General features: G+C 43.6%; 1 protein-coding gene across 1 annotated transcript in view; it reads left to right on the forward strand.

Annotated features, from left to right (window-relative positions):
- The window catches only part of LOC118358802 (unconventional myosin-Vc), a 46,996-nt gene that overhangs the window by 20,516 nt on the left and 14,050 nt on the right, over positions 1-12,430 (forward strand). Inside the window, exons 18-25 of the mRNA XM_052481121.1 lie at positions 2,002-2,113; positions 3,714-3,925; positions 4,510-4,675; positions 4,787-4,933; positions 5,297-5,555; positions 7,211-7,274; positions 9,577-9,757; positions 12,295-12,388. Coding sequence (XP_052337081.1) covers positions 2,002-2,113; positions 3,714-3,925; positions 4,510-4,675; positions 4,787-4,933; positions 5,297-5,555; positions 7,211-7,274; positions 9,577-9,757; positions 12,295-12,388 — 1,235 coding nt within the window. The remainder of the gene's footprint in view (positions 1-2,001; positions 2,114-3,713; positions 3,926-4,509; positions 4,676-4,786; positions 4,934-5,296; positions 5,556-7,210; positions 7,275-9,576; positions 9,758-12,294; positions 12,389-12,430) is intronic.

Genomic DNA, 12,430 nt, shown 5'->3' on the forward strand with positions numbered 1-12,430 from the left:
CTCTACTTCAACAATAACACAACTCTACTTCAACAATAACATAACTCTACTTCAACAATAACACAACTCTACTTCAACAATAACACAACTCTACTTCAACAATAACACAACTCTACTTCAACAATAACACAACTCTACTTCAACAATAACACAACTCTACTTCAACAATAACACAACTCTACTTCAACAATAACACAACTCTACTTCAACAATAACACAACTCTACTTCAACAATAACACAACTCTACTTCAACAATAACACAACTCTACTTCAACAATAACACAACTCTACTTCAACAATAACATAACTCTACTTCAACAATAACACAACTCTAAACAATAACACAACTCTACTTCAACAATAACACAACTCTACTTCAACAATAACACAACTCTACTTCAACAATAACACAACTCTACTTCAACAATAACACAACTCTACTTCAACAATAACACAACTCTACTTCAACAATAACACAACTCTACTTCAACAATAACAACTCTACTTCAACAATAACACAACTCTACTTCAACAATAACACAACTCTACTTCAACAATAACACAACTCTACTTCAACAATAACACAACTCTACTTCAACAATAACACAACTCTACTTCAACAATAACACAACTCTACTTCAACAATAACACAACTCTACTTCAACAATAACACAACTCTACTTCAACAATAACACAACTCTACTTCAACAATAACACAACTCTACTTCAACAATAACACAACTCTACTTCAACAATAACACAACTCTACTTCAACAATAACACAACTCTACTTCAACAATAACACAACTCTACTTCAACAATAACATAACAAACAATAACATAACTCTACTTCAACAATAACACAACTCTACTTCAACAATAACACAACTCTAAACAATAACATAACTACTTCAACAATAACACAACTCTACTTCAACAATAACAAACTCTACTTCTACTTCAAACAATAACACAACTCTACTTCAACAATAACACAACTCTACTTCAACAATAACACAACTCTACTTCAACAATAACACAACTCTACTTCAACAATAACACAACTCTACTTCAACAATAACATAACTCTACTTCAACAATAACACAACTCTACTTCAACAATAACACAACTCTACTTCAACAATAACACATCTCTACTTCAACAATAACACAACTCTACTTCAACAATAACATAACTCTACTTCAACAATAACACAACTCTACTTCAACAATAACACAACTCTACTTCAACAATAACACAACTCTACTTCAACAATAACACAACTCTACTTCAACAATAACACAACTCTACTTCAACAATAACACAACTCTACTTCAACAATAACACAACTCTACTTCAACAATAACACAACTCTACTACAACAATAACACAACTCTACTTCAACAATAACATAACTCTACTTCAACAATAACACAACTCTACTTCAACAATAACACAACTCTACTTCAACAATAACACAACTCTACTTCAACAATAACACAACTCTACTTCAACAATAACACAACTCTACTTCAACAATAACACAACTCTACTTCAACAATAACACAACTCTACTTCAACAATAACACAACTCTACTTCAACAATAACACAACTCTATTTCAACAATAACACAACTCTATTTCAACAATAACATAACTCTACTTCAACAATAACACAACTCTACTTCAACAATAACACAACTCTACTTCAACAATAACACAACTCTACTTCAACAATAACACAACTCTACTTCAACAATAACACAACTCTACTTCAACAATAACACAACTCTACTTCAACAATAACACAACTCTACTTCAACAATAACACAACTCTACTTCAACAATAACACAACTCTACGGGCCAGTTTCCCGGATACAGATGAATAATTCCTGGACTAAATGTTTTATAGAATCCGGGACTGGGCTTTTATCCGTGTCCAGGAAATCGTCCCGTCAATCTAAACCTTTGTATTCACTTCCTGTTTGTGATTGTCAGGTGGAAATACATAGAGTTCTACAGCCGGTACAGTGTACTGATGAGTCAAGAGGAGCTGGGCCTCAACCACAAGAAACTGGCCTGTAAAACAGTGCTGCAGAGGCTAATTCAGGTGAGGGTGTTAGCTGGTGTGTAGTTGGTTCAAATCCCAGTCCGACAGGGGAACATCTGGTGGGGATTGAATGAACCGGCAATGGGAAGGTTTGTGGACTAAGTAAGGCACTTAAACTCCTCTAGGGGTGTTGCGCTGAATTTGAGGATGTTGGTGTTTATAACCAGGTTGATCTGTGGTGTTTATAACCAGGTTGATCTGTGGTGTTTATAACCAGGTTGATCTTGTGGTGTTTATAACCAGGTTGATCTGTGGTGTTTATAACCAGGTTGATCTGTGGTGTTTATAACTAGGTTGATCTGTGGTGTTTATAACCAGGTTGATCTGTGGTGTTTATAACCAGGTTGATCTGTGGTGTTTATAACCAGGTTGATCTTGTGGTGTTTATAACCAGGTTGATCTGTGGTGTTTATAACCAGGTTGATCTGTGGTGTTTATAACTAGGTTGATCTGTGGTGTTTATAACCAGGTTGATCTGTGGTGTTTATAACCAGGTTGATCTGTGGTGTTTATAACCAGGTTGATCTGTGGTGTTTATAACCAGGTTGATCTGTGGTGTTTATAACCAGGTTGATCTGTGGTGTTTATAACCAGGTTGATCTGTGATCTTTATAACCAGGTTGATCTTGTGGTGTTTATAACCAGGTTATTCTGTGGTGTTTATAACCAGGTTATTCTGTGGTGTTTATAACCAGGTTATTCTGTGGTGTTTATAACCATGTTGATCTGTGGCGTTTATAACCAGGTTGACCTGTGGTGTTTATAACCAGGTTGATCTGTGGTGTTTATAACCAGGTTATTCTGTGGTGTTTATAACCAGGTTGATCTTGTGGTGTTTATAACCAGGTTGATCTGTGGTGTTTATAACCAGGTTGATCTGTGGTGTTTATAACTAGGTTGATCTGTGGTGTTTATAACCAGGTTGATCTGTGGTGTTTATAACCAGGTTGATCTTGTGGTGTTTATAACCAGGTTGATCTGTGGTGTTTATAACCAGGTTGATCTGTGGTGTTTATAACTAGGTTGATCTGTGGTGTTTATAACCAGGTTGATCTGTGGTGTTTATAACCAGGTTGATCTGTGGTGGTTATAACCAGGTTGACCTGTGGTGTTTATAACCAGGTTGATCTGTGGTGTTTATAACCAGGTTGATCTGTTGTGTTTATAACCAGGTTGATCTGTGGTGTTTATAACCAGGTTGATCTGTGATCTTTATAACCAGGTTGATCTGTGGTGTTTATAACCAGGTTGATCTGTGGTGTTTATAACCAGGTTGATCTGTGGTGTTTATAACTAGGTTGATCTGTGGTGTTTATAACCAGGTTGATCTGTGGTGTTTATAACTAGGTTGATCTGTGGTGTTTATAACCAGGTTGATATGTGGTGTTTATAACCAGGTTGATCTGTGGTGTTTATAACCAGGTTGATCTGTGGTGTTTATAACTAGGTTGATCTGTGGTGTTTATAACCAGGTTGATCTGTGGTGTTTATAACCAGGTTGATCTGTAGTGTTTATAACTAGGTTGATCTGTGGTGTTTATAACCAGGTTGATCTGTACTGATATGGGCTCTTGTCTGATGTCCCCCACTTACCCTCCAGGACTCAGATCAGAACAAGTTTGGCCGGACCAAGATTTTCTTCCGAGCGGGTCAGGTGGCCTACCTGGAGAAGCTTCGATTGGACCGTCTCCGAAAGGCATGTCTGACCATCCAGAAGCACGTGAGGGGGTGGAGCCACAGGAGGAAGTTCCTTCGCATGAGGGAGGCGGTGATCGTCCTCCAACAGTACGTCCGTGGACAGCGGCAGATATGGTGAGTGGGAATGTACATCTACTACAGCAGGTACTACTACAACAGGTACTACAACAGCAGGTACATCTACTACAGCAGGTACATCTACTACAGCAGGTACATCTACTACAACAGGTTCTACTACAACAGGTACTACAACAGCAGGTACATCTACTACAGCAGGTACATCTACTACAGCAGGTACATCTACTACAGCAGGTACATCTACTACAGCAGGTACATCTACAACAGCAGGTACATCTACTACAGACAGGTACTACTACAACAGACAGGTACTACTACAACAGACAGGTACTACTACAACAGACAGGTACTACTACAGCAGACAGGTACTACTACAACAGGTACTACTACAACAGGTACTACTACATCACCTTAGTCATCACAGGCTGTTATGCATAGACTGTAGTTGTTTTTATGGTTGTGGTTGTGGTTCTTTTTTTACTTTGTCTTTCTCTCCTCTTCCTCCTCTCCATCTTCCTCCTCTACAGAAACAGGTTCGGCTTCATATCATGCCTATAGCACTTGGGTAATTTTGGGATCAGTATAGAAATGATCTCGATCGTCTCTCTCTGTCTCTCCAGTAAAACGGTGACAGCTGCAGCATTGAAACAAGGCTGGGCTTCTGTGGTCATTCAGAGGTACTGGAGAAGTTATCTGACCCGACAGATCTATAGAATGGTCCGTTCCTCCTCTATCATCATCCAAGCCTTCGCTAGAGGCTGGATCGCCAGGAAACGCTACAAAAAGGTATTGTGCCTTTCATCTCAATTGATTTTTATATTGCCGTTTCAATCTACAAACATTTGTTGAGTGTTGTATGTGAGCCATCTGTGTATTTGCGCGTGTAACACCTCTCAGATGGTGGAGGTGCAGAAAGCACTGATCTTACAGAAGTATGCCCGGGCGTGGCTCGCCAGGAGACGCTTCCAGAGCCTGCGCCGCCTGGTACACAACGTACAGCTCTCCTACAGGTGCCAGAAGCTCGGGAAGGAACTGGAAGATCAGGTAAAAATGTCCCCTGACCCTGGTACTGACTGAACGTCCCCCCACAGACCAGGGTTGTGTTCTGTAGGTACAAAAAGAAGAAAATACTTTTGAAACGGTGTGAAACAAACACAGAGGTACTTATCTGTACTAGTCCAATCAGAAACACTAATTTTCGGGTTTTTTAAACGTTTTCTCTTGCGTGTCCTTATGAACATGACCCAGTACTGACCTATGGTTGGTTGATGCCCTACTGTATGTATGACCCTCATGACCCGGTACTGACCTATGGTTGATTGATGCCCTGCTGTATGTATGACCCTCATGACCCAGTACTGACCTATGACCTATGGTTGATTGATGCCCTGCTGTATGTCTCCCTAGGCCAAAGAGAACCGTGGGCTGTTGGAGAGGCTGACAGGTCTGGCCGGTGCTCATGCCCAAGGTCTAGACAAGCTGCGCTGTCTGGAGGCCCAGCTGGGGAAATCAGCCACTGAGAAGGCTTCGCTAGATGAGCGAGAGAAGAAGAGCAAGGAGGATGCCATGAAGACGATAGCTCAGCTTCAAGAGGAAAAAGACAAATTAATCATTGAAAGGCAGAACTTGGAAAAGAAGTGTGCAGATTCAACAACAGAGATGAAAGGTAAGAGGGAGGACATGATGGCTCAGATTGTTTAGGGAGGACATGATGGCTCAGATTGTTTAGGGAGGACATGATGGCTCAGATTGTTTAGGGAGGACATTATGGCTCAGATTGTTTAGAGAGGTCATGATGGCTCAGATTGTTTAGGGAGGACATTATGGCTCAGATTGTTTAGGGAGGACATTATGGCTCAGATTGTTTAGAGAGGTCATGATGGCTCAGATTGTTTAGAGAGGAAATGATGGCTCAGATTGTTTAGAGAGGTCATGATGGCTCAGATTGTTTAGGGAGGACATGATGGCTCAGATTGTTTAGAGAGGACATGATGGCTCAGATTGTTTAGAGAGGAAATGATGGCTCAGATTGTTTAGAGAGGAAATGATGGCTCAGATTGTTTAGAGAGGACATGATGGCTCAGATTGTTTAGAGAGGAAATGATGGCTCAGATTGTTTATAGAGGAAATGATGGCTCAGATTGTTTAGAGAGGACATGATGGCTCAGATTGTTTAGAGAGGACATGATGGCTCAGATTGTTTAGAGAGGAAATGATGGCTCAGATTGTTTAGAGAGGAAATGATGGCTCAGATTGTTTAGAGATGGACATGATGGCTCAGATTGTTTAGAGAGGAAATGATGGCTCAGATTGTTTAGAGAGGAAATGATGGCTCAGATTGTTTAGAGAGGACATGATGGCTCAGATTGTTTAGAGAGGACATGATGGCTCAGATTGTTTAGAGAGGACATGATGGCTCAGATTGTTTAGAGAGGAAATGATGGCTCAGATTGTTTAGAGAGGAAATGATGGCTCAGATTGTTTAGAGAGGACATGATGGCTCAGATTGTTTAGAGAGGACATGATGGCTCAGATTGTTTAGAGAGGACATGATGGCTCAGATTGTTTAGAGAGGACATGATGGCTCAGATTGTTTAGAGAGGAAATGATGGCTCAGATTGTTTAGAGATGGACATGATGGCTCAGATTGTTTAGAGAGGACATGATGGCTCAGATTGTTTAGAGAGGAAATGATGGCTCAGATTGTTTAGAGAGGAAATGATGGCTCAGATTGTTTAGAGAGGACATGATGGCTCAGATTGTTTAGAGAGGACATGATGGCTCAGATTGTTTAGAGAGGAAATGATGGCTCAGATTGTTTAGAGAGGAAATGATGGCTCAGATTGTTTAGAGAGGAAATGATGGCTCAGATTGTTTAGAGAGGAAATGATGGCTCAGATTGTTTAGAGAGGAAATGATGGCTCAGATTGTTTAGAGAGGACATGATGGCTCAGATTGTTTAGAGAGGACATGATGGCTCAGATTGTTTAGAGAGGAAATGATGGCTCAGATTGTTTAGAGAGGAAATGATGGCTCAGATTGTTTAGAGAGGAAATGATGGCTCAGATTGTTTAGAGAGGAAATGATGGCTCAGATTGTTTAGAGAGGAAATGATGGCTCAGATTGTTTAGAGAGGAAATGATGGCTCAGATTGTTTAGAGAGGAAATGATGGCTCAGATTGTTTAGAGAGGACATGATGGCTCAGTTTGTTCCTCTTTTTAAACCTCATAAAAGTGTGGTCTGGGGTTTAGATCAGGATTGCACTGACATACAGTATATGGTCAATCATTTACGCTGTGATTCACTTCTTTCACTTCCAGACAGATTTCATCAAATCAAGACAACTCTGAAAGAAGATTTGGAACGAGAAGAAAGATTGAGGAAGTAAGAGTTGCTTCATGTACCTATACCTTTTTTCAGACTTCTGGGCCGAGTCGAGCTAAACCAAGCCAAGCTGTACTGGGCTGACCTGGTTACACATCCACCATAGTAGCAGGACCAGTTCTGGTCAGAACAATGTGAAGGGGGAATATCTGAGCCAGTACAGTATGGTTCAGGTCAGCACCAGTCCAGTATGGTTCAGGTCCAGTCCAGTATGGTTCAGGTCAGCACCAGTCCAGTATGGTTCAGGTCCAGTACAGTATGGTTCAGGTCAGCACCAGTCCAGTGTGGTTCAGGTCCAGTACAGTATGGTTCAGGTCCAGTCCAGTATGGTTCAGGTCAGCACCAGTCCAGTATGGTTCAGGTCAGCACCAGTCCAGTGTGGTTCAGGTCAGCACCAGTCCAGTATGGTTCAGGTCCAGTACAGTATGGTTCAGGTCAGCACCAGTCCAGTGTGGTTCAGGTCAGCACCAGTCCAGTATGGTTCAGGTCCAGTCCAGTGTGGTTCAGGTCAGCACCAGTCCAGTATGGTTCAGGTCCAGTCCAGTGTGGTTCAGGTCCAGTCCAGTATGGTTCAGGTCAGCACCAGTCCAGTGTGGTTCAGGTCCAGTCCAGTGTGGTTCAGGTCCAGTCCAGTGTGGTTCAGGTCCAGTACAGTATGGTTCAGGTCAGCACCAGTCCAGTGTGGTTCAGGTCCAGTCCAGTGTGGTTCAGGTCCAGTCCAGTATGGTTCAGGTCCAGTCCAGTGTGGTTCAGGTCCAGTCCAGTATGGTTCAGGTCCAGTACAGTATGGTTCAGGTCCAGTACAGTATGGTTCAGGTCCAGTACAGTATGGTTCAGGTCCAGTCCAGTATGGTTCAGGTCCAGTCCAGTATGGTTCAGGTCCAGTACAGTATGGTTCAGGTCAGCACCAGTCCAGTATGGTTCAGGTCAGCACCAGTCCAGTATGGTTCAGGTCCAGTACAGTATGGTTCAGGTCCAGTACAGTATGGTTCAGGTCAGCACCAGTCCAGTGTGGTTCAGGTCAGCACCAGTCCAGTGTGGTTCAGGTCAGCACCAGTCCAGTATGGTTCAGGTCAGCACCAGTACAGTATGGTTCAGGTCAGCACCAGTCCAGTGTGGTTCAGGTCAGCACCAGTCCAGTATGGTTCAGGTCAGCACCAGTACAGTATGGTTCAGGTCAGCACCAGTACAGTATGGTTCAGGTCAGCACCAGTACAGTATGGTTCAGGTCCAGTCCAGTATGGTTCAAGTCCAGTACAGTATGGTTCAGGTCCAGTACAGTATGGTTCAGGTCAGCACCAGTACAGTATGGTTCAGGTCCAGTACAGTATGGTTCAGGTCCAGTACAGTGTGGTTCAGGTCCAGTACAGTGTGGTTCAGGTCCAGTGTGGTTCAGGTCCAGTACAGTATGGTTCAGGTCCAGTACAGTGTGGTTCAGGTCCAGTACAGTATGGTTCAGGTCCAGTGTGGTTCAGGTCCAGTACAGTATGGTTCAGGTCCAGTACAGTATGGTTCAGGTCAGCACCAGTCCAGTGTGGTTCAGGTCCAGTACAGTATGGTTCAGGTCCAGTACAGTATGGTTCAGGTCAGCACCAGTCCAGTGTGGTTCAGGTCCAGTCCAGTATGGTTCAGGTCCAGTGTGGTTCAGGTCCAGTACAGTATGGTTCAGGTCCAGTACAGTATGGTTCAGGTCAGCACCAGTCCAGTGTGGTTCAGGTCAGCACCAGTCCAGTGTGGTTCAGGTCAGCACCAGTCCAGTATGGTTCAGGTCAGCACCAGTACAGTATGGTTCAGGTCAGCACCAGTCCAGTGTGGTTCAGGTCAGCACCAGTCCAGTATGGTTCAGGTCAGCACCAGTACAGTATGGTTCAGGTCAGCACCAGTACAGTATGGTTCAGGTCCAGTCCAGTATGGTTCAGGTCCAGTCCAGTATGGTTCAGGTCAGCACCAGTACAGTATGGTTCAGGTCCAGTACAGTATGGTTCAGGTCCAGTACAGTGTGGTTCAGGTCCAGTCCAGTATGGTTCAGGTCCAGTACAGTATGGTTCAGGTCCAGTACAGTGTGGTTCAGGTCCAGTACAGTATGGTTCTGGTCAGCACCAGTACAGTGTGGTTCAGGTCCAGTGTGGTTCAGGTCCAGTACAGTATGGTTCAGGTCCAGTACAGTGTGGTTCAGGTCCAGTACAGTATGGTTCAGGTCAGCACCAGTCCAGTGTGGTTCAGGTCAGCACCAGTCCAGTATGGTTGAGGTTGGCACAATAGTGTAAAATGAGCACAAGATTGATCTTGTTTTGTTTCTCAGGATTGCAGAGAACAACCTTGACCTGCAGAAGGAGGACCATGAGAAGGAGGTGGAGGTTCTGAGGAAGGAGAACAGGTGGCTGAAGGAGGAGATATTTGGCCTACAGAGACAGACAGAGGAGGAGGCGCAGTTCAACACTGATCTACAGGACCAGGTCATACAGCTCACCAGGCACGTCAAGGTGAGGGTTCATAGGTCATACAGCTCACCAGGCACGTCAAGGTGAGGGTTCATAGGTCATACAGCTTACCAATCATGTCAAGGTGAGGCTTCATAGGTGTCACGAACCGGCTCAAAGCCCGTAACAAAAGGGAGACAACGTGGAGATATAAGGAGTAACAAAACATATATTTATTAAATAAAGTAAACTAAGTACAATATACAATGGTGTGTGTAATCAGTAATCAGTAGTGAGTGTTTTGGCATGCATGAATGTGATAATACAGGGTGTTGAATGGTGCCAAAGCAAACAACCAAAAGGCCACCAAGATACACAACACAATCTATAAAGGTGTCTGCATGGAGAGAGTCTCCTCCATGAATGGGGAAGTGGTGTGTTTATTCTATGACACAGCGGCCCAGGTGTTTCCCATGTTGCTGACGACCCTCCCAAACTCCGCCCACCGGCATCCTAATAAGGAAACAAGAACAAAGAGAATACGGCAGACAGAGTGGGAGGGTCGTCACAATAGGTCATACAGGTTACCAAGCACGTCAAGGTGAGGGTTCAAAGGTCATACAGGTTACCAAGCACGTCAAGGTGAGGGTTCAAAAGTCATACAGCTTACCAAGCACGTCAAGGTGAGGGTTCAAAAGTCATACAGCTTACCAAGCACGTCAAGGTGTGGGTTCAAAAGTCATACAGCTTACCAAGCACGTCAAGGTGTGGGTTCAAAGGTCATACAGCTTTCCAAGCACGTTAAGGTGAGGGTTCAAAGGCCATACAGTTTACCAAGCATGTCAAGGTAAGGGTTCAAAAGTCATACAGCTTACCAAGCACGTCAAGGTGTGGGTTCAAAGGTCATACAGCTTTCCAAACACGTCAAGGTGAGGGTTCAAAGGCCATACACTTTACCAAGCATGTCAAGGTAAGGGTTCAAAGGTCATACAACTTACCATGCATGTCAATATGCTGTTCGAATTTAGGTAGCCTTGTTCTCAGATTAGCTTTGTTAAATTCCTCACTCGATCGGTGACGTCACTCGCTCCGAGACCTTGAAGTAGTTGTTCCTCTTGCTCTGCGAGGGCCGCGGCTTTTGTTGAGCGATGGGTAGCGATGCTTCGTGGGAGGCAGTTGTTGATATGTGCAGAGGGTCCCTGGTTCGAGCCCAGGTAGGGGCGAGGAGAGGGACAGAAGCAAATCTGTTACATTGATGCTGTTGACTAGCCATGTTTCCGTGAAACAGACTATGTTACAATCCCGGATATCTCTTTGGAAAGCAACTCTTGTCCTAATTTAGTCGACTTTGTTAACTAGCGACTGAACATTAGCGAGTAATATACTCGGAAGTGGTGGGTGGTGTGCGCGCCTCCAAAACCTCACTAGAAAACCGCTCCGGCAGCATCTCCTCCGGTGGCGTTGTTTTGGGTCGGCCTCTGGAATCAGTTCAAATGCCCTGGGAGGTGCAGACAAAGGATCTGCTTTGGGAAAGTCGTATCACTGGTCGTAGTGCTGGTTGTGCTGGTAAGTTGACGTCTCTCTGATATCCAATAGTTCTTCCCGGCAGCATGTAATAACACTTAAGGTTTTCTGGGCTAACAATGTAAGGAATAATACTTTTAAAAAAACAAAATACTGCACAGTGTCTTAAGGAAGCGAAGCTGCCATCTCGATCGGCGCCATCTTGTGTGCCATCTTGTGTTCTGGACTGGAGGGCATTACAGTAGTCTTGCCTAGTTGATAGTAGAGACTGAGCAGCTGGAGAGGAGGGCATTACAGTAGTCTAGCCTAGTTGATAGTAGAGACTGAGCAGTTGGAGAGGAGGGGATTACAGTAGTCTTGCCTAGTTGATAGTAGAGACTGAGCAGCTGGAGAGGAGGGCATTACAGTAGTCTAGCCTAGTTGATAGTAGAGACTGAGCAGTTGGAGAGGAGGGGATTACAGTAGTCTAGCCTAGATGATAGTAGAGACTGAGCAGTTGGAGAGGAGGGGATTACAGTAGTCTAGCCTAGATGATAGTAGAGACTGAGCAGTTGGAGAGGAGGGGATTACAGTAGTCTAGCCTAGATGATAGTAGAGACCGAGCAGCTGGACGGCAGGGCATTACAGTAGTCTAGCCTAGATGAGACAAATGCATGGACCAGTTTTTCGGCATCTGGCTGAGAGATGAAGTGTGTAATTCTGAGATGGAAGAATGCTGTTTTGAATAAGTTTTTTTTATGTGGTTGTCAACAGTTAGGCCGGGGTCAAAGGTAACACCAAGGGTTTTTAACAACCATGTTTTGGTTTAATGAATCAACTATCAATGTTGATAGTGAGGGCTGAGTGTAAAAGCATCGTCAAGGTGAGGGTTCAAAGGTCATACAGCTCACCAAGCAGGTCAAGGTGAGGCCGCAGGGTGAAGGGTTAATGGACTGATATACACTGAAGGCATACATCTTCTTACAAATTATAGTTCTTAAGAAAAGGATCTAATATTGGTGATCAGAGGCTTAGAATCCATTCTTATTTTGAAGATGGCCTTTATTTTTAGGTAGCAACTGTGTTTCTCTTTCCAGGTGATACCCGAGTTACGTAAAGATCTTCACAACCTGCAGACCCAGAGAGATGATCTGGGCAGGAAGATGAAGAATCAGTCAGAACAGGCCAGAGGTAGCTTTCTATATTCTATTATTAAACTGGGTGGTTCCAGCC

Source organism: Oncorhynchus keta, chromosome 26 (genome assembly GCF_023373465.1).
Source record: "Oncorhynchus keta strain PuntledgeMale-10-30-2019 chromosome 26, Oket_V2, whole genome shotgun sequence".
Taxonomy (NCBI): domain Eukaryota; kingdom Metazoa; phylum Chordata; class Actinopteri; order Salmoniformes; family Salmonidae; genus Oncorhynchus; species Oncorhynchus keta.